The sequence below is a fragment of the Amblyomma americanum genome, chromosome 1, assembly GCF_052857255.1.
Source record: "Amblyomma americanum isolate KBUSLIRL-KWMA chromosome 1, ASM5285725v1, whole genome shotgun sequence".
Taxonomy (NCBI): domain Eukaryota; kingdom Metazoa; phylum Arthropoda; class Arachnida; order Ixodida; family Ixodidae; genus Amblyomma; species Amblyomma americanum.
Genome location: NC_135497.1, coordinates 543,258,139 through 543,282,429, shown reverse-complemented (window position 1 = coordinate 543,282,429; position 24,291 = coordinate 543,258,139). Strand labels below are relative to the sequence as shown.

General features: G+C 48.7%; 1 protein-coding gene across 1 annotated transcript in view; it reads right to left on the bottom strand.

The window, feature by feature from the left end:
* Positions 1–22,333, bottom strand: part of LOC144129398 (uncharacterized) — a 29,734-nt gene extending 7,401 nt beyond the window's left edge. The window contains exons 1-3 of the mRNA XM_077663522.1: positions 20,702–22,333; positions 20,152–20,275; positions 18,896–19,545 (exon numbers count right to left, since the gene is read on the bottom strand). Of these exons, the coding sequence (XP_077519648.1) occupies positions 18,896–19,545; positions 20,152–20,275; positions 20,702–21,619 (1,692 nt within the window). The 5' untranslated portion in view covers positions 21,620–22,333. The remainder of the gene's footprint in view (positions 1–18,895; positions 19,546–20,151; positions 20,276–20,701) is intronic.
* Positions 22,334–24,291: the final 1,958 nt, after the last annotated feature.

Here is a 24,291-nt window from a genome sequence, read left to right as displayed (position 1 = left end):
TTATGTACCTCACATCAAGCAAAGTGCAATATTCCATGCGACGCGCAGTGTAATGGCACATGGCCGTCCATTACAAGACCACTTTCCCTTGAATATTATTGCTATGCGACAGTCCGATGGCGCCCGCACAAAACAAATGACTAGATCCAAAGAAATTACTGCTGCACACGACAACGGCGGGTACGCTAGGCGATATGGTCTGCTAAGCCCGATGGGAAGGGATGGGATGGATACGGCTGAACCCTTTACATCGGGCGGTGGCTCAAGCCACCTAGCCACTTCCTGTGAGCAGCGCCCTCAATCGGCCACTGTTGGCGTTCACTAGAAACGAGCTACTGGTGCTCCGCACTGCACGACGCACGACTACCTCAGATTGTTGTGATCACCTGCGACGCCTGAGCACACGTCTGGGCAAGCGACTGTTCATTGACCGCACGGGTTTGGCTTTGCTTGTCTTCGCAATGTTTGCCTTAATAAGGTACGAAAATGACACTGAGAAGCATATTGTGCGGTATGATTGTATAACGAACTTCAAGCCTAAAGATATATCAGACTTCGATAGAACGAAAGTGTATGAGGCCTTTTGGGAAGGGGATGATTCTACCCGCCCCAGTTATTACAATGTCTGCATACTTCACGTGACAGGTAAGGAGTTTGGATCTTGGCACTGGCCTTTTGCATGGTAACAATGTTGTGATTGTCCTGATGTGCAAAAATTTTAGAAACGGAAGAAGAGAGGCACGAGTGGCGAAGGAGCCGCTGCAAGCGGGCCCGCATACGGGACAACGAAGCGCCGTCGAAAAAGTTTAGCTGCTGGTTGTCGCAGTCAGTAGGCAGTGGTTGAATCTGCGAAATCGCATGTTTAATTGTTTCTGACTCATTTGCACCAGCTGTGTATGAATGGCTGGATACTCATCACATGTGCACATTTTGCTAAGAAGTGCTTGGGATTGGGCTCGTCGGAATGTCGTCATTTGCGGTTGAAGTCTCTGTCTCTGTTAGCCGTCCCTGTTAGCCCAAGCGCCGCAGGCTTTCAAATTAAGTAAATTTTCAGACCGTGCGTTCGCGTAGTTATGATGTTGTAGACAAGAACGCTGGGTGGTGTGCTGTGGAACTGAGACAATGAAATTTAACACAAGTGCTGACCCGCCGCGGTGGCTCAGTGGTTAGGGCGCTCGATTACTAATCCGGAGTCAGTTTTGTCAGCATTGTGACGTATGTACCGTGATCTTGCTCTCGCTTTTTTAAAATTGATAAGGTTTTCCTGTGTTGTGTACTGTTGAGAATATCTTCAGGCTTTATTTTGTTTCTTCTTTGCTTCTTTACATTCTTGTGTATACCAAACCTTGTGGTTTAGTCTTACACCACCGAAGACTGAGGAATTGCTAGGCACGCAGTAGCTATGATACACGTTGTGAATATTTCATTGAGTTCGTCGATGCCAAGGTTATCGGAAAATATTTTTTCACGCTGGCCTTTTCTTGAAAGAGTGACCAGTCGGCTAAATACATAGCTGGTAACAGTGAGGTTTGGTTTGGATGATTAAAGGTGAGGATGAAATGCTGATAATTACCGGCAATCATTACTTCCACAAACGTTGTCCAGGACATCCCATTTAAAATCTGTAAAACCTGGTGGTGAACTAAAAGATAAATTAAGGGGCTAGTTTTCAGTACGTGGGCTTTTTTGTATTCAGTAGACAGACATTATTGCGTATATAACATCTTTTAAAATGTGACCTCTGCTATCAGTTTGTTCAATTCTCCAAAAGGAGGAAGGGGCATTCAAATCTCCAACCAAAAGATATGGCTCTGGTAGTTGTTTTAAAAGTGCATCAACATCCTCAAGTGTTAGTGTTATATGTGGTTCAAGATAGATGGAACATACCACTATGGTTTTAAAATGAAGAAGAGTGACTGCAACAACTTCATGTTCAGTCTGCAGTTTTACTTCTCGAGCTGCAATACAACTCTGAAAACATTCAATAGCACCACCTCCAGAGTGCCTACTAGCTTGCTTTGCATCTGCATGTAGCAGATGTCCGCCCAAATGATGTGTCAAGAACAAAAGCTTGAACCACTTTACCAATGGCAGAAGAAACTTAATTTGCATCTTTGGCTGCTTCATTGTATGCAGTGGTAACCCAGCAATAATTCTGCTCTTCTGTTAGCAGAATTGGTACCTGTCGCTGAAGAGGCCACTTTTGATGTGCTGCAAGATTCGCAGGGAAACGATGCATTACTCAGTAAGACGACTGTTATTAGTAATGTATGCAGGCCTTTAAACCATCTGCTTGAACACGCAATGAGACAAGTCTGATGTAAACTTGGTCTACTGAACTTAGCCTTCTGAAACTTACCTTACTCAATATAACGTGCATTGCTCTTCTCAGTTGTTCTGTGTTAGAATAAGGCAGTGTTCTAGCATTGCTTATTTTGTTGTCACCGCTGCTGCTGCATGGTGTGCAATTCTTCTTTAGTATTTCTTAGATCCTAGGAGCCTAGAGTGTTCCAACCTATATTTACTCAAAATTTTTTGCTTCCTGTGAACACCGTTGTCATTATGGCGCAAAGCTGCACTTTAATTTGTGTGAAAATTTCAAGACTGACATGGATGCATTTATGCAGAAGATGCCTTCATATCAAAACCAAATTCATGTTTTCAAGTTATTAAGCATAAATGGCACAAACAACTAAATATGCATATGATGTAGTGTAATCTTGCTGTGCTCTCCGTCCTGTTCGTTTTGTGTTTTTTACTTTATGTTTCATGTATTACAAGTGCGAATTAGAACATGATATGACGTACAAACACCAGCTTAGGCGTAGCTGAAGCCCTTGCTCTTTTGGCTGTTGAGGCCATTCATTCACAAATTTCCAAGGTGTAACGAAAAGTGTACTGTTGGCATTTTTGCTTAAGTGATCATTGTTTTGGTTTTATAGCCTATAGACTTGCAGAAAAAATTGAGGTCATTCTCACCTCCTGATGTCTGAGTGAGGTTGGTAACATTGGGCACTATAATCATGGCTTGTAAAAGAGGAAATATTAAGATTGTCATACCACGTGACTCGCAAGGTGGTGAGCACTTTTGGTGGCTCCAGGCCCCGGCAAGAGCTATTCTCACCCCTCCACATAAATGTTTCTGGTCAATCAATGGGCACTGTCCCGCCATTGCAAGCTTCCACCTAACAAGCTAAACAAGCATGTTGCCTGAACAAGCAGCGGCCCTGGGCACGCCTGCGCACGGTGAGCCTGCTCGACTGCCGTGTGTTGCCACATTTGTGTGTGGCATATGGGCGGAATAATCTTTTAAAAGACATGCTAGCCTGATTGATTACGTTTTGAGAACATTACCAATGTTTTCTTGCACATCATGGTTGCTGCTTTGCCGAGAGAATTGCTAATGAAATATTACCCCATTTGAGTGGCCCCTCAATGGCATAGCATGTCAATCAGAAATGCACTTATTACGTCGTCTCGATTACAGGAATTCATGAGAACTCTCTGGCTAGTCGGAGATGCCGCTACCGAAGGCTCGAAGTTCTGTTGCAGAGGTAAGAAAAAAGAAAAGAATGCCATCTGTGAGCAGATGCTCCGTGACTCCACCACCAACTGAGGTGCTTTTAGCCAAAGTTTCCTTGCTGAAATGCATGTTGCGACTCTGCTGGCCCGAAAGACGCTGGTTCTATCCCGGCTGCGACGGTCGAATTTTGATGGAGGGGAAATTCTAGAGGCCCGTGTACTCTGGGATGTAAGTGCACGGTAAAGAACCCAAGGTGGTCGAATTTTCCGGAACCCTTCCCTATGGCGTCCTTCATAGCCGAGTCGCTTTGGGACGTTAAACACCCATACACCAAACCATACTGTTTTGAGCCCTACTGAGCGCGATATAGATAGATAAATAGATATGCATTTATTAAAATGACAAGGTCTAGGACACATGGGCAAAAGGCAGATATATGCTCTCCCTGACGGGGCCCATGCACCCAGTTGCTGGCATGAAGCAAAGATATCAGACATCGTACATATTGATATATACAGAACGGACTGTTCTACAAAAGAAAGAACCAAGGCACTCTTTTGCAAAGACATATTAATACAGCGAAGAAATATTGTTAAATAAAAAATTCACAGATAACGACAACAGGGACCTGAAAATTTTCTGTATGCGCAGTGTTTTAATCATTCAGGCAACTAAGAAGATAAGATTTAGCATTTTGTTTGAAAGATTTTTGGGACACACATTTGTTAATAATTTCTATTGTCGGTGTATGTTTGTTGAGAACACTGCGGATTAAATATGAAAGCATCTGGGTTCCATAGCTGGTCCGTGCAAATAGAATTTTGTAGTTGTGCTTTAATTTGTAAGGCACGACATGCTTCATGCAGGCATGGATGGTTCTGAGAGCTCATGCCACTGGTGTTGCAGTGTATGACAGTGGCCTTCAGGTGACAGCCAGTGCGGTGTCGAGTTTGGCGCAGCCTGAAGCTGCCCTCAGTTGCTGGCATGATTACATGTGTGCATTCTGTCAATGGAGAAATAGCATACTCAGACTGTAGACAAGGCGTGTTAGGAGTTGGTGCTGTGCTACTTCGCAAATTTGTTACCGCGTCTGCCTTGACCACAAAGTCGATGCATTCAGAATGTCTCCAAACAGTCTGCAAGTCTCTTATTTCTAATGTGATGCCTGATGAGTGCATGCCTTGCTGCAGAGTTCAATTTCCGTACCTTGATGAAATAATGAATGTGCGTCATTGCCTGCTGGATTGGGTCGTGTATTGCTTGAGGTCAATACTTGCGCATAAGTGTTTCACATAAATCCGCTGTGCACCTTATAACAAATGAGGGTATGCAACATGAGAGGAAATAAAACTTTTATGTGTATGATTTCAAAAAGCACTGCAGATGACAGCGGCGTCACGCGGGAACAGTGTCACGATCGCAAGTTGCCATCCAGTGCCGAAACGGCTCTTGTTCTGCAGAAGGTCGAGAAAGTACGTGGCTGCAGCATGAAAACAAAACCTCATTTGACTTGGCTTCATCAGCTATATCTAGCAGGAACCTGAGTGCATGATCATATAATGCCAGGTGTTACATGGATGACTAAGTAATTCAATATTAGGCTTCTTGGATTAAAAATATAGATTTTGCAGCTTAGTATTGCCATTCTTGGAGGGCACCAGAAAACCGGTTAATTGTTTGAAGTAGTAAGCTGGTTAACTAAATTTTAATAATGAACTTTTTATCTATTAGAGTTAGGCGCCTAGTAATAATTAGAGATTTGTAGCCGGTGGTTACTAATAGCCAAAGCAGTTTTTAGAATTTCGAAAACGTGATTACTCTCAAAGCAGTGGCTCGACAAAATTTGGCTACATTGTTCCAAAATACATGAGCTTTTGAAACCATGCAGGCAAAGCAACCTTTCCAGTGCACGTAACTAGTCAAAAAAACAAAATTTGTTGAGCCAGAGCACCGAGCGCAACCATGTTTCTGAAATTCTAAAAGCTGATGTGGCTATTACTAATGACCGGCTGTGAAACTCTAATTGCAACTAAGTGCCTAACTGTAATAGTTGAAAGTTAATTATTAAAAATTAGTTAACCAGCCTACTACTTGAAATGATTCGTTAATTCTCTGGTATCCTCCAACACAGCGAATACCATGCCACAAAAGCCATATTTTTAACCCAAAGAGCCTATTTTTGAAAGTTACTTAGTCTTGACTGTAGCATCTGGTGTCTACTCAAGTTATGTACGTGAGGCATGATGTACAAATTTGCCCAAGAACAGATGTATGCAAGACACAAATTGATTAGCCTAGACTTAGTATTTCCCTTTAGAGTGACTTTAAATAATCTTTCATTAAGCCTGTGGCGGCAGTGACACCATTTGCTGATTGTCACACGAAGGATATGTCTGCTCAGCCTGATAGCCAGATGTGTTCTGCTCAAGCTCTGGAGGTTTTCTTTTCGCGCCTGCTGAAGCAGCGGCTCTGCAGCCCTGAAGTTGCAGAAAAAGAGATCATTCTCACTTCTGCAGATTTGTGATTTTTGGCAACGTCTGACAGTGCAATCATGGCCTGTCAAAGAACATATATTAAAACGTCATAGCACATGCCTTGCAATGTCATGACCAGCTTTCGTGGCTACAGGCCATGGCAAGAGCTACCCTCACCCCATGCAAATATGTTTCTGTTTAAATAGTTGACGCTGCCACTAATAGAGCGAGCTGCCACCTGCCAGTTGAGACGAGCCTGGTGAGCAATGAAGCCATGGCTTGGGACACACCTGCACACGGTGAGCCTACTTAACTGCCGTATGCTGCCACACTTGTGTTTAGCCCTTGTGTTTAATATGTGCACTGTATGATGCTTTTGCAGCACTGGAAGCCTAGTTGGAAATTTATAAGCAGAGTGGTTGGAACCGGATTTAACATACTGTAATTGCTCATTAGCATCCACCCATACAGTGCCGTATGGCTGCAAATCAGAGCTATGCGACTTCCACAGACTCTTAGTAGTTAAAGAAAAATTTTTCCTGGTCCAGGTTTGAACCTGAGGCCAGAAATTAATTTTTATTCAGCTACAAGGTTTCAAAAGAAGCTCTATATCTTCCTTTCTAGCCATATGGCTGTGCTTCGGTTGATGCTAATTGCTACCTTATTACAAATCTACACCACCTTGGGCGATTCCCTTAAACATTGGACCATTAGCACAGTGTTGTTATATTAGATTTGCTTGCAGCTAGTGGTGTGTAAGAGAAGAAAGGTAGGAATCAGCTGCATGTGTAAGGAAGTTGGGGGCATTTAATTGAGGTGACTATTAAGTGCCAAGCTCCGCGTGTCTTTTTGTTAATGAAAATGCCCTTCTGCTGCCTGTTCCTTACCCAACAGCCACAGCCACACTGACGATGAGCTGCCAGCAGACAGGAGCATCAAACTTGGCGGCTGTTTCTGGTACAGCTTTCAGTAGTCTTGCAAACGGTGAGCCTTTTTGACTGTTGTGTGCCATGACATATAAGTAGCATGTGCACTGAATGAAGGTGTGTTAGACCAAGTGACAGTGGAAGCTCAGTTGAGCACTGTGCGATAAGGATAAAAGTGCGATAAACATTATCAGACGGCGCTTAAATCTGCTCGTCGCCAATTCTTCACCCACGATTTACCATCAATGTTAAAGAATAACCCTCGTAAGTTCGGGCAGACGATCAACCCTTCGAATCATCCTGATATAACTATTACCAATGCCGAAGGAGGGAGCGTTCTTTTGGCTGAATGCGCACCAGTTCTTAACGACGCATTCACTTCAGTCTTTACTCGAGAAGAGGTTTAATCAGTCCCTGCTACTACGAATTATTCTAATACCTCAATGTCCGAAATAGTAATTAGTGAGACTAGTATCGTGTCTATGCTAAGGAAACTTAAAACGACATCAGCGTCTGATCACCCTGGTTTTATTAACAAATACTGAAGAACTCATCTGAAGGCATCAGTTGCGTTACTTTTACCCCTTTCTCTTCTTTGATGTCAGCCCAAAAGGGAAAGGTAGAAGTGTTGGATGCCGACGTCTTGAGGTTCTAAACGTGCTCCGTCGTATTACTCGAGGAACTTCAGGAAGTAAACTGTCACATATAAAATAGTTAAGACAGAACGGAAAATACAAGGAGAACAACTATGTACATACTGATTGATCTGCCGAGTGACCAGATGAAATCCACCCCCGGTCCCACCAATACGTCTTCTTTTAATCCCTAATTCCCCGCCCTCAGTGGGGACACCAACCAATTACGTCAAAACACAAGTACTCATTCAATCAAGGACCGGGGAAAGGAAAACACAACCAATAAAACACATGGGAAAGGAAAACACATTGAAAACGAGACAGAGGAGAGTAAAACACGCCTAATCAAGGATTGGGGAGAGGGGACCGGTCATTGTCACGAATACTTACTGTAATTCCCCTCTCGGATCACTGCATCTTCGCCCGCGGGGCGGGAAGTTCACTCGCTCAACGAGCATGCGAGGACAACACAGGTTGTCGAAAGCCGTCTCCGAGTGGTCACATAAGGCGCCACCGCTCCCCAATTCTTCTTGACGCCCCCATATGCACAGGAAGTACCTGACAGTCATCTGGCCATGAAGCTGATAAGCGCTCACAGTGAGCATGAGGAACGCGTCTCCAAAATTGCCTCCTGGCCACACACTGAACGACCGCTACCCGGGTCATGGCCTTCGGCAGCGTCGCCGCGGTAGTCATGAAATGCGTCGCGCGTCTTCGTTGCTGCTTCTCGGAGCGGGGCTGCGAACAATGGGGCCTGGCCAAGCTGGGTCGCCTGCGCACCCTGCACTCGCCTCCGGCGCCGTCCGCTTGACCCAGCTCCATATGGAGTCAAAAGAAAGAAAATGAAATCACAGCGTACGCACTCTTGTCAACACATAGAGGGCGTTCCGTACGTGTTTACTTGGGGCTCCGAATGTGGCCAAGCCAGCCGCGCACGACAGTATTAATCGCATCCTGTCCGCTATTTTTTTCGCAATCCCTTTCATCTGGTTTGGTTCCACGTGACTGGTGCCTAGCTAAGGTAGTGTCTATTTTTAAGTTCGGTGATCGTTCTTTACCACCCTATTATCGACCAACTTCATTAACTAGCACGATTTGTAAACTCACTGAACACGTGATTCATTCGCAGGTTTTTAACAGTTAAGAACAACACAACATCATCTTTAAATACCAACATGGTGTGACGTTCCTTGTGTGTGCTACGAGGGTCCGCGTTCGACGGCGCGGCATAGACGGAGCCCCCAGTGGCGGCGAAAGCACAACCAAACCCCCTTTCCATAGTGTCGGCACGAGTCAAACACCGCCGCGGCCGCCGCGGGGAGACGGGCGTTATCTTCCCCAATTGCCGTGGCCGTTCCAGGGGGGCCTCGTTTCGGCGGGCCTGGCCCCGTGGCAAGACGGCGGGCATCATCAATCAACCCTCCCGAGCACATCCCAGGACGAGGGACCACTTTCCCGGCCTTTTAGTGACCTCGCGTTCCGGCCTGGAGGGGCGAGTGTCATTTGATAGAGAACGGAGGCCGGTGACCCGCGGGAACCGACAGCGGGCCAGAGCGCGCCTTACCACAGCTGACGCTATGCGCTACCTCGACGACAACCTTCTTTCCCTCGGACTCAACACGTGAGGGGGGCGAGACCATAAGTGCGGTGGTGTGTTTGTGCGCCCAAGTGAAAGCCCTAGGCCCCCCCAATCCGGCGTGGGCGTCCTCACCCTAGGGAGTGTGGGGATAAAAGGATATAAAAGTCGACAAGGAGTACCGAAGAAGCGACGCTCAGGACGACATCGTCCGCCAAGGGGGCCTTCAGCGCCGAAGCCCGACGGCGTGCAGCTTCTGCCAGCAACCGTTCGAGCTCAACTCCGGAGCCCCTCCATCGTCCCCATGAAGTCGTCGGCACGTAAGCTCGGACGCCCCAGCCTCTGATGTATAATCTTAATCATGTGTAATTATTGAATATATCTGTTTGTTTAAACTGAGCCATACAGTGTCTCTTTACCTCTCCGTCCCGTGTGGACCTGCGCATTATGGGCGGTCACAACACTGGTGTCAGAAGTGGGGTCTCAAAAGCAAATGTCCTCGGAATGCTGCGTCATTCATGACTTCAAAATTGTAATCAAAAGAGAATCACGGGACTGATTGTGGGACTTTTACCCCCATTTGAGAGGCTTGAGGCACCGGAGGTCTTGAGTGAAAAAAAAATGTCTGTATCTGAGGGAGCTCCCACTCCACAGCCGTCGCTCGGAGCAAGCATGCTGGCATTAGGAAGCCTCATTCCGACGTTTACAGGAGATAAGACAGGGGTTCCATTCTGCGATTTCTTTTCCATGCTAGAAGAGATTGGGAAAATGGGGGGATGGTCCGATGCTCAAATGCTGGGAATGGCGAGGTGTAAGATGGCAGGAGCTGCTCATGATTTTGCATGGCGAGACGAAAAAGTAAAAACCACAAAATCATTTGCGGAATTTAAGAAGCTCGCGTTTGAGCATTTCGACACTGAACCACGTCACGTGCGGGTACAGAGGTTCCGTGACGCCGGACAGATGGTAGGGGAGGACGTGCGAACGTTTGCGTCGCGGCTTCAGCGCCTAGCACGCGATACGTTAAGCAGGGAGGAGGAAGGAGACCAGCTAAGGAAGAAATACGCGGAGAATCTACTTAAAGAGGAAATGACCGCTTTGTTCGTGGCTGGTCTGCAAGACCCCGTGCGCCGGTTCGTGCTCTCGCGCAAACCGAGCAATTTCGACCAAGCCGTGGCGGCCGCATTGGATGAGGAACGAAATGAGGCGTTAAAGACAGCCGCAGCGAGAGTACGCGTCATAGAGAGAGCGGTGCTCAACCCGGAGGTTGCTCTCTTCACAGAGCGGTTAGATCGCTTAGAACAGCTGCTATCTCAGCAGGTGGAACGCCAGGTTGAAGCGCGCGCTCAACAGCGCCCATTCGCTGGACACCGGAGACCGCCACAAAGCTACAGGCGCGGTATGCGAGATTTTGAAGAAATCGTATGCTTCGCTTGCCAGGGTCGCGGACACATCGCCAGGTTCTGCCAAAACGTGCGCCGTGGGGAGCCACAAAGAGAAGCAGGCGAGACACGCCCTAAGCAAGCCTGCAGCGGGGCTCCAGATACCGAGACAAAAAAATAGATAGTCCTCCCCAGCCTGAGGAGCGTGGGGAGGGAGCAGTGGATGATGAGGTGGTGGTAGTTTGTGTGGCCGACGAGGCATGCCCTGTTGTGCGTTGCAAGTTAAATGGTTGTTGCATGGAATTGTTGATAGATACGGGGTCAAAGGTGACATTGCTTAAGGAGAGCAGTTTTAACACGCTTCGAAGGAAGGGGGACCGCGAGGTGTTGGAAGCGTCTGGTGGTATGGCAACCAAATTTGTAGGCATAACGGGGGATCCTCTTGGCATAAGTGGACTCTACCGGTTACACTTCTCTCTCGGCGGAATTGCATTGGAGCACCCCTGCTACGTATGCCCGGACACGGTGTCTCTGCCAAACGGAGTGTCAGGTATATAAGGGCAGGATTTTTTGAGAAAAGGGAAGGTAGTAGTCTCATTCTCTGAGGAAGAGGTTAATGCGGGCGGCTCAAAAGTTCCGTTTTTGAACAGGAGAGGGGCTGAGATTCGCATTACCGATATTGACTCCCGTCAAACAGTGGGATCATTGGAGAAGGTATATTCGCGGGTTGCCGTCAGGCTGGTCGATGAGGCGGTCGTCCTTCCTTGGTCGGAGCACATTTTGTACGCGTTTGTGCCTTCAGATGTAGAGAGCGGCGCCGTGGGAGTGCTTGAGCCGGTCGACTCTCTCAGCAATGGCCTGAAGGCAGCCGCGTGCCTCGTGACAGTTAATGACGCCCACAGAGTGCCCCTACGGGTGGTTAACTGTAGCCAGCAGCCACTGAGCCTTCCCAAGAACACAACATTGGCTTTCTTCACCTCTGCGATAGAGAAACGTGAGCCCACCGATACGGTACTCGCAACTGTAGAGCATGCTAGTCCTTCGGCTGCTCCAAAGGTGTCGTTCGATCTTTCTCACGTAAAATCCAGGGAGATGGAGGCTCTGGCTGGTTTGCTGAACGACTACTCGGAGGTATTCGCCGCGTCCAACCTGGATTTGGGCTGCTGTGGCGTTATAAAGCACAGGATAGAAACCGGCACTTCATCGCCCGTTTACCAGCGTGCGTACAGGATTCCTTACTCCCAACGTGAGGAGATGGAGCGGCAGGTGCAGGACCTGATTGATCGCGGCATTGTCGAACACTCAAAGTCACCCTGGGGAGCACCAGCACTATTGGTGGAAAAGCCAGATGGCTCGTATCGATTGGTAGTGGACTGCCGCAAACTAAATGCCGTAACTCGCATCGATCCATACCCCATCCCCAATATACAGGAGACGCTTTCTCAGCTGGGCTCTGCCAGGTACTTCACGGTAGTGGACATGGCGGCGGGATTCTGGCAGATAGCAATCGATCCGGCAGATGCCGAGAAAACGGCATTCAACACGCCCTCAGGGCACTATGAATGGAAAAGAATGCCGATGGGTCTGGCCAACAGCCCTGCTGTCTGGCAGAGAACCGCTGATGTTATCCTGGCAGGTCTTCTGGGGAGGCTGTGCTTCGTGTATATGGATGACATAATCATATACAGTGACAGTTTTGAGAACCATTTGCGCGATATTGAGCAGGTTTTGGTGCGACTAAGAGGAGCGGGTCTCAAGCTGAAGCCCTCTAAGTGCCAATTCCTCAAAAACGAGGTGAAATACCTCGGGCACGTTGTTTCAGCTGACGGCGTGCGACCGGACCCTGAGAAACTAAGGTGTGTCTCGGATTTTCCATCCCCGACTAACGTCCGCCAGGTCCGGCAGTTTCTCGGCCTGATCGGTTACTACCGAAGGCACATAGAGGAGTTCGCCAAGCTCGCTAAACCGCTCACCGCCTTAACAGCCAAAAATGTCGCCTTTCGCTGGGACGAAAACGCGGAGGATGCTTTTGGGGCCCTGAAAAGGAAGCTAATGAGTGCGCCGCTGTTGCGCCACCCGGATTTTAATTTGCCCTTCGTTATGGCCACAGATGCGTCAAAGTTCGCACTTGGTGCCGTGCTATCTCAGGTTATCGAGGGCAAAGAACATCCCGTTGCTTTTGCTAGCCGACAGCCGAGCCCCACAGAGCAAAAGTACGGAGCTACGGAAAGGGAGTGCCTCGCCGTTGTCTGGGCAGTAAAGCACTTCAGATGCTACCTTTACGGCCGCAAATTCAAGCTAGTCACCGACTGCCATCCTCTGAAATGGGTGATGAGTGTCAGGGACCCTAGCTCGCGACTCGTTAGATGGAATCTACACCTGCAGGAATACTGCTTTGAAGTTGAGCACAAGTCAGGAAAGACACATCTGAATGCTGATGCACTCAGCCGCACAGCTGCCGTGGCAGCTATAGATGAGTTTGTCCCCGTAGTCGACCCCGCCGAATTACGCACAGAGCAGTGCAAAGATCCTGACCTGAAGCGAATAATCGAAAGCTTAGAGGGCGCACCGTCTCACCCCGAACAGCTAGGTTATTTCATTGGCAAAGACGGCACCCTGTGTCGGCGCACGAGGCCAACCAGGAAAGGGAGACCAGAGAAAACCGCTTGGGAGAGAGTCGTCATACCTCGGTCGTGGACAGAAAGGGTTCTTCGCGCGTTTCACGATGCGCTATGCGCCGGTCATTTTGGCGTAGCGAAGACACGCAGGCGTGTGGAGCGTTTGTACTTTTGGAGTGGCATGCGACAGGATGTTAGAGACTACTGTGCGAAGTGACATTCCTGTCTCGACAGAAAAACACCCAAGGGACGAAGACCAGCTCCAATTCAGCCGTTCCCTGAGGTTTCGGCTCCCTTCGAGCGGACAGGTATGGACATAATGGGCCCATTGCCCACGACCACTTCCGGATACAAGTACATTTTAGTATTTGTCGATCACCTTTCAAAATACGCGGAAGCGGTAGCACTCCCAGATCAGAAGGCAGACACGGTTGCAAGAGCATTTGTCGAACAGATCGTGCTCCGACATGGACCCCCGAGGCAACTCTTGACAGATCGGGGAACGAACTTCGTGTCGCAGCTAATGAGGTGAGTTTGCGAGCTGCTTAAGATCGCTAAGAAGCAGACAACACCGTACCATCCGGCTTGCAACGGCGCGGTGGAGCGACTGAACCAAACCGTGGCCGGGTTCCTGTCGCATTTTGTTTCGCGCGACCAGCGGGACTGGGACTTGTGGCTCCCGTATGCAATGTTTGCCTACAATTCCGCAGCACACGAGAGCACGGGCGAATCGACATTCTTTCTTCTCTACGGCCGAGACCCGGACCAGCCTAGTGAAGTGCCAGAGGGCCCCCGTCGTGTCCCATACGCTTCACTGGACGACTATAAGCTTGAGCTAGAATCGCGCTTGCAAGTGGGGAGGGACATCGCAAAGGAGGCCTTAAAGAAAGCGGCGAAGCGCAGGAAGGAGGTGCACGATCGCAGTGCTAGAGACGCGCCGTTTGATGTGGGGGACAGCGTGTACATTGAAAACGGCCAAAGGCAGATTGGGCTAGCTCGTAAGTTCCAGACGAAGTGGAGAGGACCGTGCGAGGTTGTCGAGAAGCTTTCTCCGGTAAACTTCAGAGTCCGAGACGTGAACCGGCGCTTGATAAGGATACACGCAAATCGCGTCAAGTCGGCACCGGTTCAGTATTCACGAAATGAGGAAGAGGAAAGCGCGGATTTTGATGGGGACAGAAGTGAAGCGGAGCGCGCAGATAGTTCGCAAGAAACGCCCTCTCCTGCATTTGTTCGGCAGGTGCCAGAGGTGACGGCCGGAATGCCACCGGATTTACTTCATGCATTGCTAGAAGAAGAAGCGCGCGAGGTTGCCGCGCAGATAACGCCAGGAGAGGCTCCTGCCACGAGCCCTCGCGAGTCCCAAAGCAGACAAAGGGTCACAGACTTACTTAGTATGACTCATGGAGGCTGATATCCGCTGCGAAATCGGAAAGCTAATTCGGACTAATGGCGTAAACAGAGCGGAGTTGTGAACTGGTTAGAATTGTGTTAAGTTATCGGAGTTGGTGGTTAAACCTTTCTGTCATTAAGTAACACCTTCACAGGAGAGCATGCGGAGCGCATGCAGAACCTGCCCTACTTCCTTTCGTTATCTATATTTTTGTCTGTGCCGTGATCGTGCTAGAAGTGGGAGCTCCTTTGTAACTGTGGTAAATTTATTTCGTCCACTTTGGACTAGAAAGGAGAGGCTTGGGTGCTGAGTTTCATGTTTATCTGTAAAAGAAGATCAGTGCTGCCCCTGGAGACGCCAGTTATGACAGCGGAGGCATATGGTGTTGTGCAGTGGTGTTGAGTGCAGCGAAAAGTGTTTTGTCGGACTCACTGTGCGAGGCGATTCAGAAAGACAAGGGGAGCTGCATGGACTCAAATGTTCGGAGAACATTCTTCTGGAGGGTGAGCGAGTGTGACGTTCCTTGTGTGTGCTACGAGGGTCCGCGTTCGACGGCGCGGCGTAGACGGAGCCCCCAGTGGCGGCGAAAGCACAACCGGACCCCCTTTCCATAGTGTCGGCACGAGTCGAACACCGCCGCCGCCGCCGCGGGGAGACGGGCGTTATCTTCCCCAATTGCCGTGGCCGTTCCAGGGGAGCCTCGTTTCGGCGGGCCTGGCCCCGTGGCAAGACGGCGGGCATCATCAATCAACCCACCCGAGCACATCCCAGGACGAGGGACCACTTTCCCGGCCTTTTAGTGACCTCGCGTTCCGGCCTGAAGGGGCGAGTGTCATTTGATGGAGAACGGAGGCCGGTGACCCGCGGGAACCGACAGCGGGCCAGAGCGCGCCTTACCACAGCTGACGCTATGCGCCACCTCGACGACAACCTTCTTTTCCTCGGACTCAACACGTGAGGGGGGCGAGACCATAAGTGCGGTGGTGTGTTTGTGCGCCCAAGTGAAAGCCCTAGCCCCCCCCCCCCCACTCCGGCGTGGGCGTCCTCACCCTAGGGAGTGTGGGGATAAGAGGATATAAAAGTCGACAAGGAGTACCGAAGAAGCGACGCTCAGGATGACATCGTCCGCCAAGGGGGCCTTCAGCGCCGAAGCCCGACGGCGTGCAGCTTCTGCCAGCAACCGTTCGAGCTCAACTCCGGAGCCCCTCCATCGTCCCCATGAAGTCGTCGGCGCGTAAGCTCGGACGCCCCAGCCTCTGATGTATAATCTTAATCATGCGTAATTATTGAATATATCTGTTTGTTTAAACTGAGCCATACATTGTCTCTTTGCCTCTCCGTCCCGTGTGGACCTGCGCATTATGGGCGGTCATCACAATGGCTTCCGTAAAGGGTACTCGTGCGAGACGCAACTTGCTGATTTCATCCACGAACTTCATTCATCTGCTTTCATTCATGATGCTGGAATTCAAGTCGACTCCATATTTCTTGATTTTTCCATAGCTTTCGACGAAGTGCCTCATAACAGGTTATTAACCGAATTAACACTTCTTAATATTCACCCTCTTGTTATTTCGTGGGTTAAAGATTTTTCTCTGTGCCAGGTTTCAGTTTACCAGTGCCAATAAGCAAAATTCGTCTCTACGCCAAGTAAATTCTGGCGTCCCAGAAGGAAGCCTGCTTGGCCCCTTGCTTTTTTTGATAGCTTTTAACAATTTACCTAACTTCATTTCTTCCCAGATCAGACTTTTTGTCGACGATTGTGTAATTTATCGCAAAATTTATACTAACGAAGACCACCTAGCCTTACAATCCGACCTCGAGACAGTAAAAGCATGGTGCTCTACTTGGCTTATGCAACTTAACCTTTCCAAAACAAAACCTATGTCTTTTACTAACCGAATATCTCAATTTCAAACAGCGTATTCTTTAAATAACACTCCAGTCGATTTGGTAATCACGTATAAATACCTCGGTCTTCACGTTCATTCAGACACCACATTAACCTTAATCTTGCATCTGCTAATCGGTCATTAGGCCTCTTAAAACATATCTTAAGGCATGCTCTCTCTCACCTCCGATTGCGTGCTTACAACACTCTAATTCGACCTAAAATTGAATATGCTTCGGCTATTTAGGGCCCTCATCAAGAATATTTAATAAATATATTCGAATCATTGCAGAATCTGGCAGCTCGTTTCACCTACTCTGATAATTCACGTCAGCCGCCGAGGTGGCTGAGTGGTTATGGCGCTCGGCTGCCGGCCCGAAAGACGCGGGTTCGATCCCTGCCGCGGCGGTCGAATTTCGATGGAGGCGAAGTTCTAGAGGCCCGTGTGATGTGCGATGTCAGTGCACGTAAAAGAACCCCAGGTGGTCGAAATTTCCGGAGCCCTTCACTACGGCGTCCCTCATAGCGTCAGTCGCTTTGGGACGTTAAATCACCCATAAACCATTATTCACGTCATTCCAGCACCACAGCCTTGAAGAAACGCGCTGATCTCCAAGGTCTATATCTCCGTCGTAAAGTTGCACACTTATCTCTTTTTCATAAGCTGTATCATCACTCAACGCTTCATAATGACTTTTTTTCTTTGCCTTCCTCCGTTTTGACCTCCGCGACCATCCGTTTAAAGTTAAGCGCTTGTCATGCCGTACATCTAACCATGCACATTCATTCATTCCACGCACTATAACCAACTGGAGCGCACTCCCTTCAGATGTTGCTACCACCACTGATCCAGAGAATTTTTATAAAATAATATCTGCCACTACTTCTGCGTAACATCTTTTATTACATTGTTAACTTACCAGTGCATTAGGTTTTTGTCTTTCGTTTCTGGTATTGATGATTGTCGTTGTTTTATTTGCATGCTGTTGTGGATAGACATCGTAAACCTTTATTAACTTTACTCTGTTAATGTTTCTGTTTCTTGCCATTTATGCTTCAATGTTTAATTATGCCGGTTTTTGTTTTATTCCAAGGATCCATATGTTTTATGAGTTTTTTTGTTTGTAGTTTCTTGAATTTTTGGCTTATTTATTTCTTTATTTTGATTACTTGCCTGTACCACCCCCCTCTTCTATGTAATACCCTCAAATTGAGGGCCTTTAGGGGTATATTGTATAAATAAATAAATAAATGTGTATATTGAGCGGACTGAGTGGCACCAGGCTTAACGCACGTTTTCTATGTCAAGGAAAAGTTAGTGAAATATTCTTTTTTTCTTGCTGGCAGTTTTCGTATTTACACGATTGTAAGTCGACTGGAATGTATGTCGACCCCCTTCGATAGCATGTCAGCAAGAAAACTGAGGTCGCTTAAGATTCGCTTTTACTATATATCCGGCTGCTGTCAGCTGCGGCGCGTGGGCACATTCCAAAACAAAAATGTATTGGTCACTGTACTACTCGTCCACACTTCTGCCGTCGTGATTGCTGCTGCGGTCCCACAGCACGTTGTTCTAACGTTGTTTAGAAAAATCACGCATTTCGCTAACAACCACATTATGATGTTCTGTAGAAGAGCTGAAAATTTTCCCTCGATGCTCCCTCCACACCTGTATCACCCTGTGGACACGACGAAGCATGGTGCATGAATGACGCTTTATTGAAGAAGGCGAGCGGTTATATAGGCAAGCGGTTCGATAACAGAAATGGGGGCTGCTTCTGTCCGGCTAGGCGCGTGTGCATGACTCCCCTCTCTTTTTTTTTTTAATCGTCGAATCAAGTAGAGTTTCAGAACTCAGGCGCCGGGTATCTTCGTGGTGGTTGGCGCTTCCGTTCACTCCTGCGGAGTTGTGTAGATTCGGATGTCCCTGTAGTGTCTGGGACTCCCACAGCTGGCAGCGGCGCGGGAGTCTTGTGGTCTGGAGACGAGGGAGGAGGAGCCGGATTGAGGTGTTCTCTTGTGCGCTGAAACTGTTGACCCTCTTCCGTTTTGACAATGTAGGCACGAGGAGTCTCAGCCCGCTGTACGACCGTGACAGGGGACCATGATCTTGAGGGCACATTGTACATAGTTGCGGTCGAGCCAGTGCGAAGCTCTGGAAGAGGCCGTGTACCTCTGTTGTAGAAGCAGCGTTGCTTGCTCCTGATGTCTTCTAGCCTTCGTCGCACGGTCTTGGGTGGCACTGTTTGTGGCTGTAGGTGGCTGGTTGGTACAGGAAGCAGCGTTCTTGTCTGTCGGCCCATGAGCCTCTGCACAGGGAACTTCAGAGAAGAGTCCCGAGGTGAATTTCGACACTCAAGCAATGCGGCACAAAACTCAGTGCTGCCGAAACGGAACCGCCTTAACAGCTTCTTAGCTTCCTGTACTGCTCTTTCTGCCATTCCGTTCGAGCGGGGATAGTACGGACTAGACCGGACGTGTTGCAGGCCAATCTTATCGGCGTAATCCTTGAACTGTTGGCTACTGAAGGGTGGTCCGTTGTCTGTGCAAAGTCGCCTTGGGAAGCCATGTGTTGCGAAGATGTCATTGCATGCTGCAATAACCTTGTTGGCTGACGGCGCTTGCACAAGCCTGATTTCAAAAAAGAAAGAGTAGAAGTCAACAACGACTAAGTACTCGGCACCGTTGTGATGACAAATATCAGCTCCTATTGACTCCCAGGGCAGAGTTGGTATCTCGTGACTTAACAGCGGTAGTCGCGCATTTCTTGATTTGTACTTTTGGCATGTTTGACAGCGTTGAGCGACTTCCTCAATATCGCTGTTTATACTTGGCCAGAAGACAACGGTTCGGGCGCGTGCCTTCATTTTTTCTGCTCCTGTGTGCGCAGCATGAAGAGAAGCCAGTACCTCATTGCGCAGTCTGGCAGGAATGATAAGGCGATTGCTCCGGAACACAAGGCCGGATTCAGTATGCAGCTCGTCGCGGAAGCTCCAGTAGCTGCGTAGCTCGGTAGTGACGTCAGCCTTGTCAATGGGCCACGCTGTGCTTGCATACTGGCGAAGTTTCACCATGCTTGGGTCACGGTCCGTCTCCCGCAGAACTTGCTCCAGGCGCCTGTCTGAAGCTTGAAGACAAGCGATAGTGTTAACGTGGAAATGCGCGCAATGTTCTACGAGCTGTGCTTTATTAGGAAAACGTGATAACGCGTCAGCGATGAACAGTTGTTTTCCCGGAGTATACTTGACATTTATATGGTATATTTGTAGGTTTAGACGCATACGCTGCGGGCGGAGAGGGCACTGGCATAATGGCTTCTTGAAAATCATTTCGAGCGGCTTGTGATCAGATTCCACAATGACTTCTGGCTGCCCGAAAATGTAGTCCTTGAATTTTTCACAGCCGTGGACGATTGCTAGCATCTCTTTCTCTATCTGCGCGTACCTTTGCTCTGCTTCTGTCAGCGAGCGAGATGAGTAAGCTAAGAGGTGTCCATCCTGCATTATCACAGCGCCAATTCCGTTTTGGCTGGCGTCTACAGATAGGGTGATTGGTTTGCGCTTCTGGTAATATGCCAATATGGGTGCCGTTGCTAGTGCTTCGCGCAGTGCTTCAAAGCTTTTTTGACGTCTGTCTTCCCAAACCCATGCAGCATTCTTTTTTAAAAGTTCTCGGAGCGATGCTGTGAGCGTTGACATATTAGGAATGAAGCGGGAAACGAAGTTCACCATACCCAAGAATGTCTGTAGCTCTTTCCGGTTGCAAGGGGCCTGCACGTGGAAAATATCTTCCAGTCTCCCTGGATCCAGGCTCAACCCGTCGCGCGTCAACACGTGGCCTAGGTACTTGACGGATTCCTGCAAGAAGTTACACTTTGTTTTGTTCAATTTCAAGTTGTGCTCCTGACATCTTGTCAGCACATTGACAAGATTTGCGTCATGCTCTTCTTTAGTGCGACCCCAGACTAGAATGTCGTCCATTACGACTGCTGTGCCAGTGAGACCTTCTAGTACTTTGTGCATGGCGCGCTGAAATATTTCGAAAGCCGAAGAAATGCCGAAAGGCATACGTAGGAACCTGTAACGACCGTACGGAGTGCTCATTGTGCAAATTCTGGAGCTTTCCTCATCCAGTTTTATCTGCCAAAATCCCGTAGCGGCATCCAAAGCCGAAAAGTATTGTGCTCCACACAGAGACGGTGCAATGTCTTCTAGCGTTGGCATAGGATAATGTTCCCTCAGCAGCGCTTTGTTCAAATCAGATGGATCGAGACATATGCGTACCTTGTCGTTCTTTATGACGGTAACCATGTGGCTGGACCACTCGGTTGGCTCGGTCACATTGGAAACTACTCCGGCTGCTTCCATGCGGTCCAGTTCCGCTTTTACACTGTCCTCGAGTGCGAACGGAATCCGGCGTGCTGCTTTGACCACTCCTTGGGAACCTGGCTTGAGCTTCAAGTGGTAGACGACACCCTTGAGCTCGCCTAATCCGGAGAAGACGTCTTCATACGGCTTGACTACGTCGTACAGCTCTTGGTGCTCCAGTGAAGCAATTCGGCGAATCAAGCCTAGCTTCTCGGCAACTGAGCCGCTAAGAGTCACGGGTATGTCGTCTTCCATTACGAAGAATGTCGTTTCAAATGTTCCCTCGGGTCCGGTCACATGAAGGTGACTACGTTTCGTTGCTTTTTTCTGAAAGCCAAAAAATGTGTTCAGCACGACAGCGCAGTTTTCGGGTTGCTTTTGAGTTATCTTCTGCAGCTGGCTGCGTGATATGACCGAGCAATTGGCTCCTGTATCAAGCTTGCAGGCAACGGGCGTTTCTTCTATTTTCACGATTGCAGTCCAGCGGTCGTCTTTCTTGCTGCTTGGCGATAAAGTTTGCAACCAGAAATTATCTGCCTGTCCGTCTGAATTCGCTTCCAGTGACGCCACTTTTTGCTCTTTCGCGCAGAGGTTAGCGCTCTTCGTTTTGCACGCAGCTGCAAAATGATGTCTTTTGCCACATTTTAAGCACGTGCGTCCCTTTGCAGGGCATGTTTCACTGTTGTGAACACGAGCACATTTGTTACAGCGACTTTTCATTTGGAGGACCGCATTGACCTCCACTTGACAGTTCTTGCTGGAGTATTTCTTCACTTTGCTCTTTGCCGTGTTCCCGAGCTCGACACATTTCAACAGTTTTGGCCAAGGAAGCATTTTCAGAAAGAAGCGTTTCTTGAAGCTTCTTGTCTCTCATTCCCAGAATGATTCTGCTTCTTAGCATGCGTTCTTCCAGCTCACCGAATTCACAGCTTTTTGCTAGTACACGCAGCTCCGTTAACCAATCGTTAAAATGTTCGTCTTCCTTCTGGTCACGCTTTCCAAATCGAAACTCGTGATAAGCTAGGTTTAGTGCTGGTTTGTAGAACGCTTCAAACTTTCGCTTCAGTACAGCAATGTCGCTTTTATCCTCTCCAGCATCCAATACGAAAGTGCTGTACGTTTTGCGTGCGTCTTCTCCAATACTGATGAGAAAAGTGGCTGCCTGTACCCCTTTGGGTTGTTGGTCCAGGTAGGTTGCAGTTGAGAAGAGCTCGAACTCTTGCTTCCATGCTTCCCAGCTATGCCAGACATCTCCCGTTGTATCCAGGGCCTTCGGTGGTGGCAGCAGCGAAGTGACGGGGGCGGCAGGCTGGGCGCGGTGCTGCTCGGCGTCTGTCATGGCTCTGGTCCGATGAAATTACCCGGGCCTCCCGGAGTGCCGTGCTTCTGCCGTCGGTTACGTTGCCCGGTTGCGTTGCGCGATCGCTAACCGGCCACTTCTGACACCATGTGGACACGACGAAGCATGGTGCATGAATGACGCTTTATTGAAGAAGGCGAGCGGTTATATAGGCAAGCGGTTAGATAACAGAAATGGGGGCTGCTTCTGTCCGGCTAGGCGCGTGTGCATGACTTGCACTACGTCACAACCCGCTCCGAGATGTCGAACAGGCGGCCCCGCGCGCATTTGTTCGTTTCTTAGGCGTAAAGAATGACAGTCATCTTGAATGCAGCCGTGAACGAGCACTGGACGCTTATCGGACTCAGAGCAAAAATAGTGATCGACGAAATACTGCATTATAAACTTGTGAAACGTGGGCGGCAGTCATTAGATGCATGAGAACCAAAGCGAAACTACACGTGAGCGGCGTCGGCTCTTCCGGCAGCTACAGACGCTCCACGGCACAGCTGTCGTTCCGAGTGGCAGTGCCGCCACGATTGGAACAGCGGCCCTTCCAGCTGTCAACACTCCCTTGAGCATTGAGTGCACAGATAAAACAAGAAAAACTTGGAGGATGTTTGAGCTTTTCCTTTAAGAGTAGAACGCGATAGCAAACCGTGCTGCCTCCGCTATCTGCAGCCACATGTGGAAAGGGGTGTCCTGGTTTGCTGCATATCAACAGCCGCCACCTGCTGCTCTGCACGAAGACAGGGTGCCAGCTCTACGCATTGACATAGCTGCTGCTCAAGGCCAACATCAAGAGGAATGCCACGGAGCAGCGCAGCAAAAATTAAACCATGCTGTAGAATCCCTGCTATCTCGTTTGTCGCCTTTATGGTGCCATGCTTTGGTTTTGATTGTAAGCCGACTCCCCCACTTTAGATTTTCAAATAAAAAAAAATTGGCTGTGGTTTAGCTCTGGTTAAATCTTGAGTGACGCGATAGCTACAGCTGGCCGAGCGGAACTTGCTCAGTTGAATTGCAAAGTCAGTCTTTCGCCGCTCCGTTTTGCCAAGCGTTCCTTCTTCATCTTCGGCCCCCTTGACACGGCGCATTCGCACAACTGTTGCAGCTCGATGTCGCCGGTGCGTCGCGCCGCTGGCAGAAGCAGCTTCTCCACATCACGTGACCAACCACGTGAGCAGCCACGGCGCCGCCAGCAGCTGCTCGCATCACGTGACCAGCCAGGATATCGTGGAGGCGCTGCCATGGTCACGTGCCGCCTCCTCGCTGAAGGCTCTAAATGCTATCGTTATGTATTTATCGCTAAAAAATAGGTTGACTTACAATAGTGTAAATACGGTAGTTGGGTGTGTAGTTGGGGGATCATTTATTTGCACATGTGGGGGAGCAGGTGTTTATGTTAGGTGACTTTTGGATCAGTGGTAATCTTTCCTTGGCTTCTTGCTACAATAAGTGCTACTCAATCATTCGTTTTCTCGCAGTGGCCACAGCCACATCCATGGCGAGCTGTGGAATTTCACCGGCCTCAGATCTGCTGGTCAACCCAGCGATGGTTGTGGGCACTCCTGCAGATGGTAAGCCCATTGACCACTGTTTTGGCAACGCACATGTGTGTGTGTGCATGTTGTATGAACTGATTCTGAACAAAGGATCCACAGAAGCTGTATTGTGTACGGCCGCAAATGCATTGCAAGCCAAGTTATTGGCCCCATGTTTGACGCATTTCACCAAGGTTTGAGAATCATGAGCACATTTTAAAAGCCCCATCACAAGAAAGTCCAGCAGCTTTAGTGAGTGTGTGTACTTACAGGGCGTACAGGAAATCACTTCGACGTTTGTGGATTTAGTTTTTGTCTAATCAGTTGGAAGAAACACCTCTCTTTCATTTCTCAGTGCGCAACATGTGTTGAGGTTGAACGGCTCACGATGACACACTAATGTTTTCGCCTTCAACATATGAGCAGTCTTAAGGGCCCTCTGAATTTTTTTACAAGTTCTTCTAAGGTAGCCAATCAGCTAGACTTCAGACTGTCGCTGCTTCTAAAGTTCTCTTGGGTGTATTTTCGTTTTTTTTTCAACCCAACGGCTAGGAAGGGCTGCACCAAAAAAGCCTGCTGCTCGTGTATCTAAAAGTACGTTTTCATTTCATTTGTATTGGATG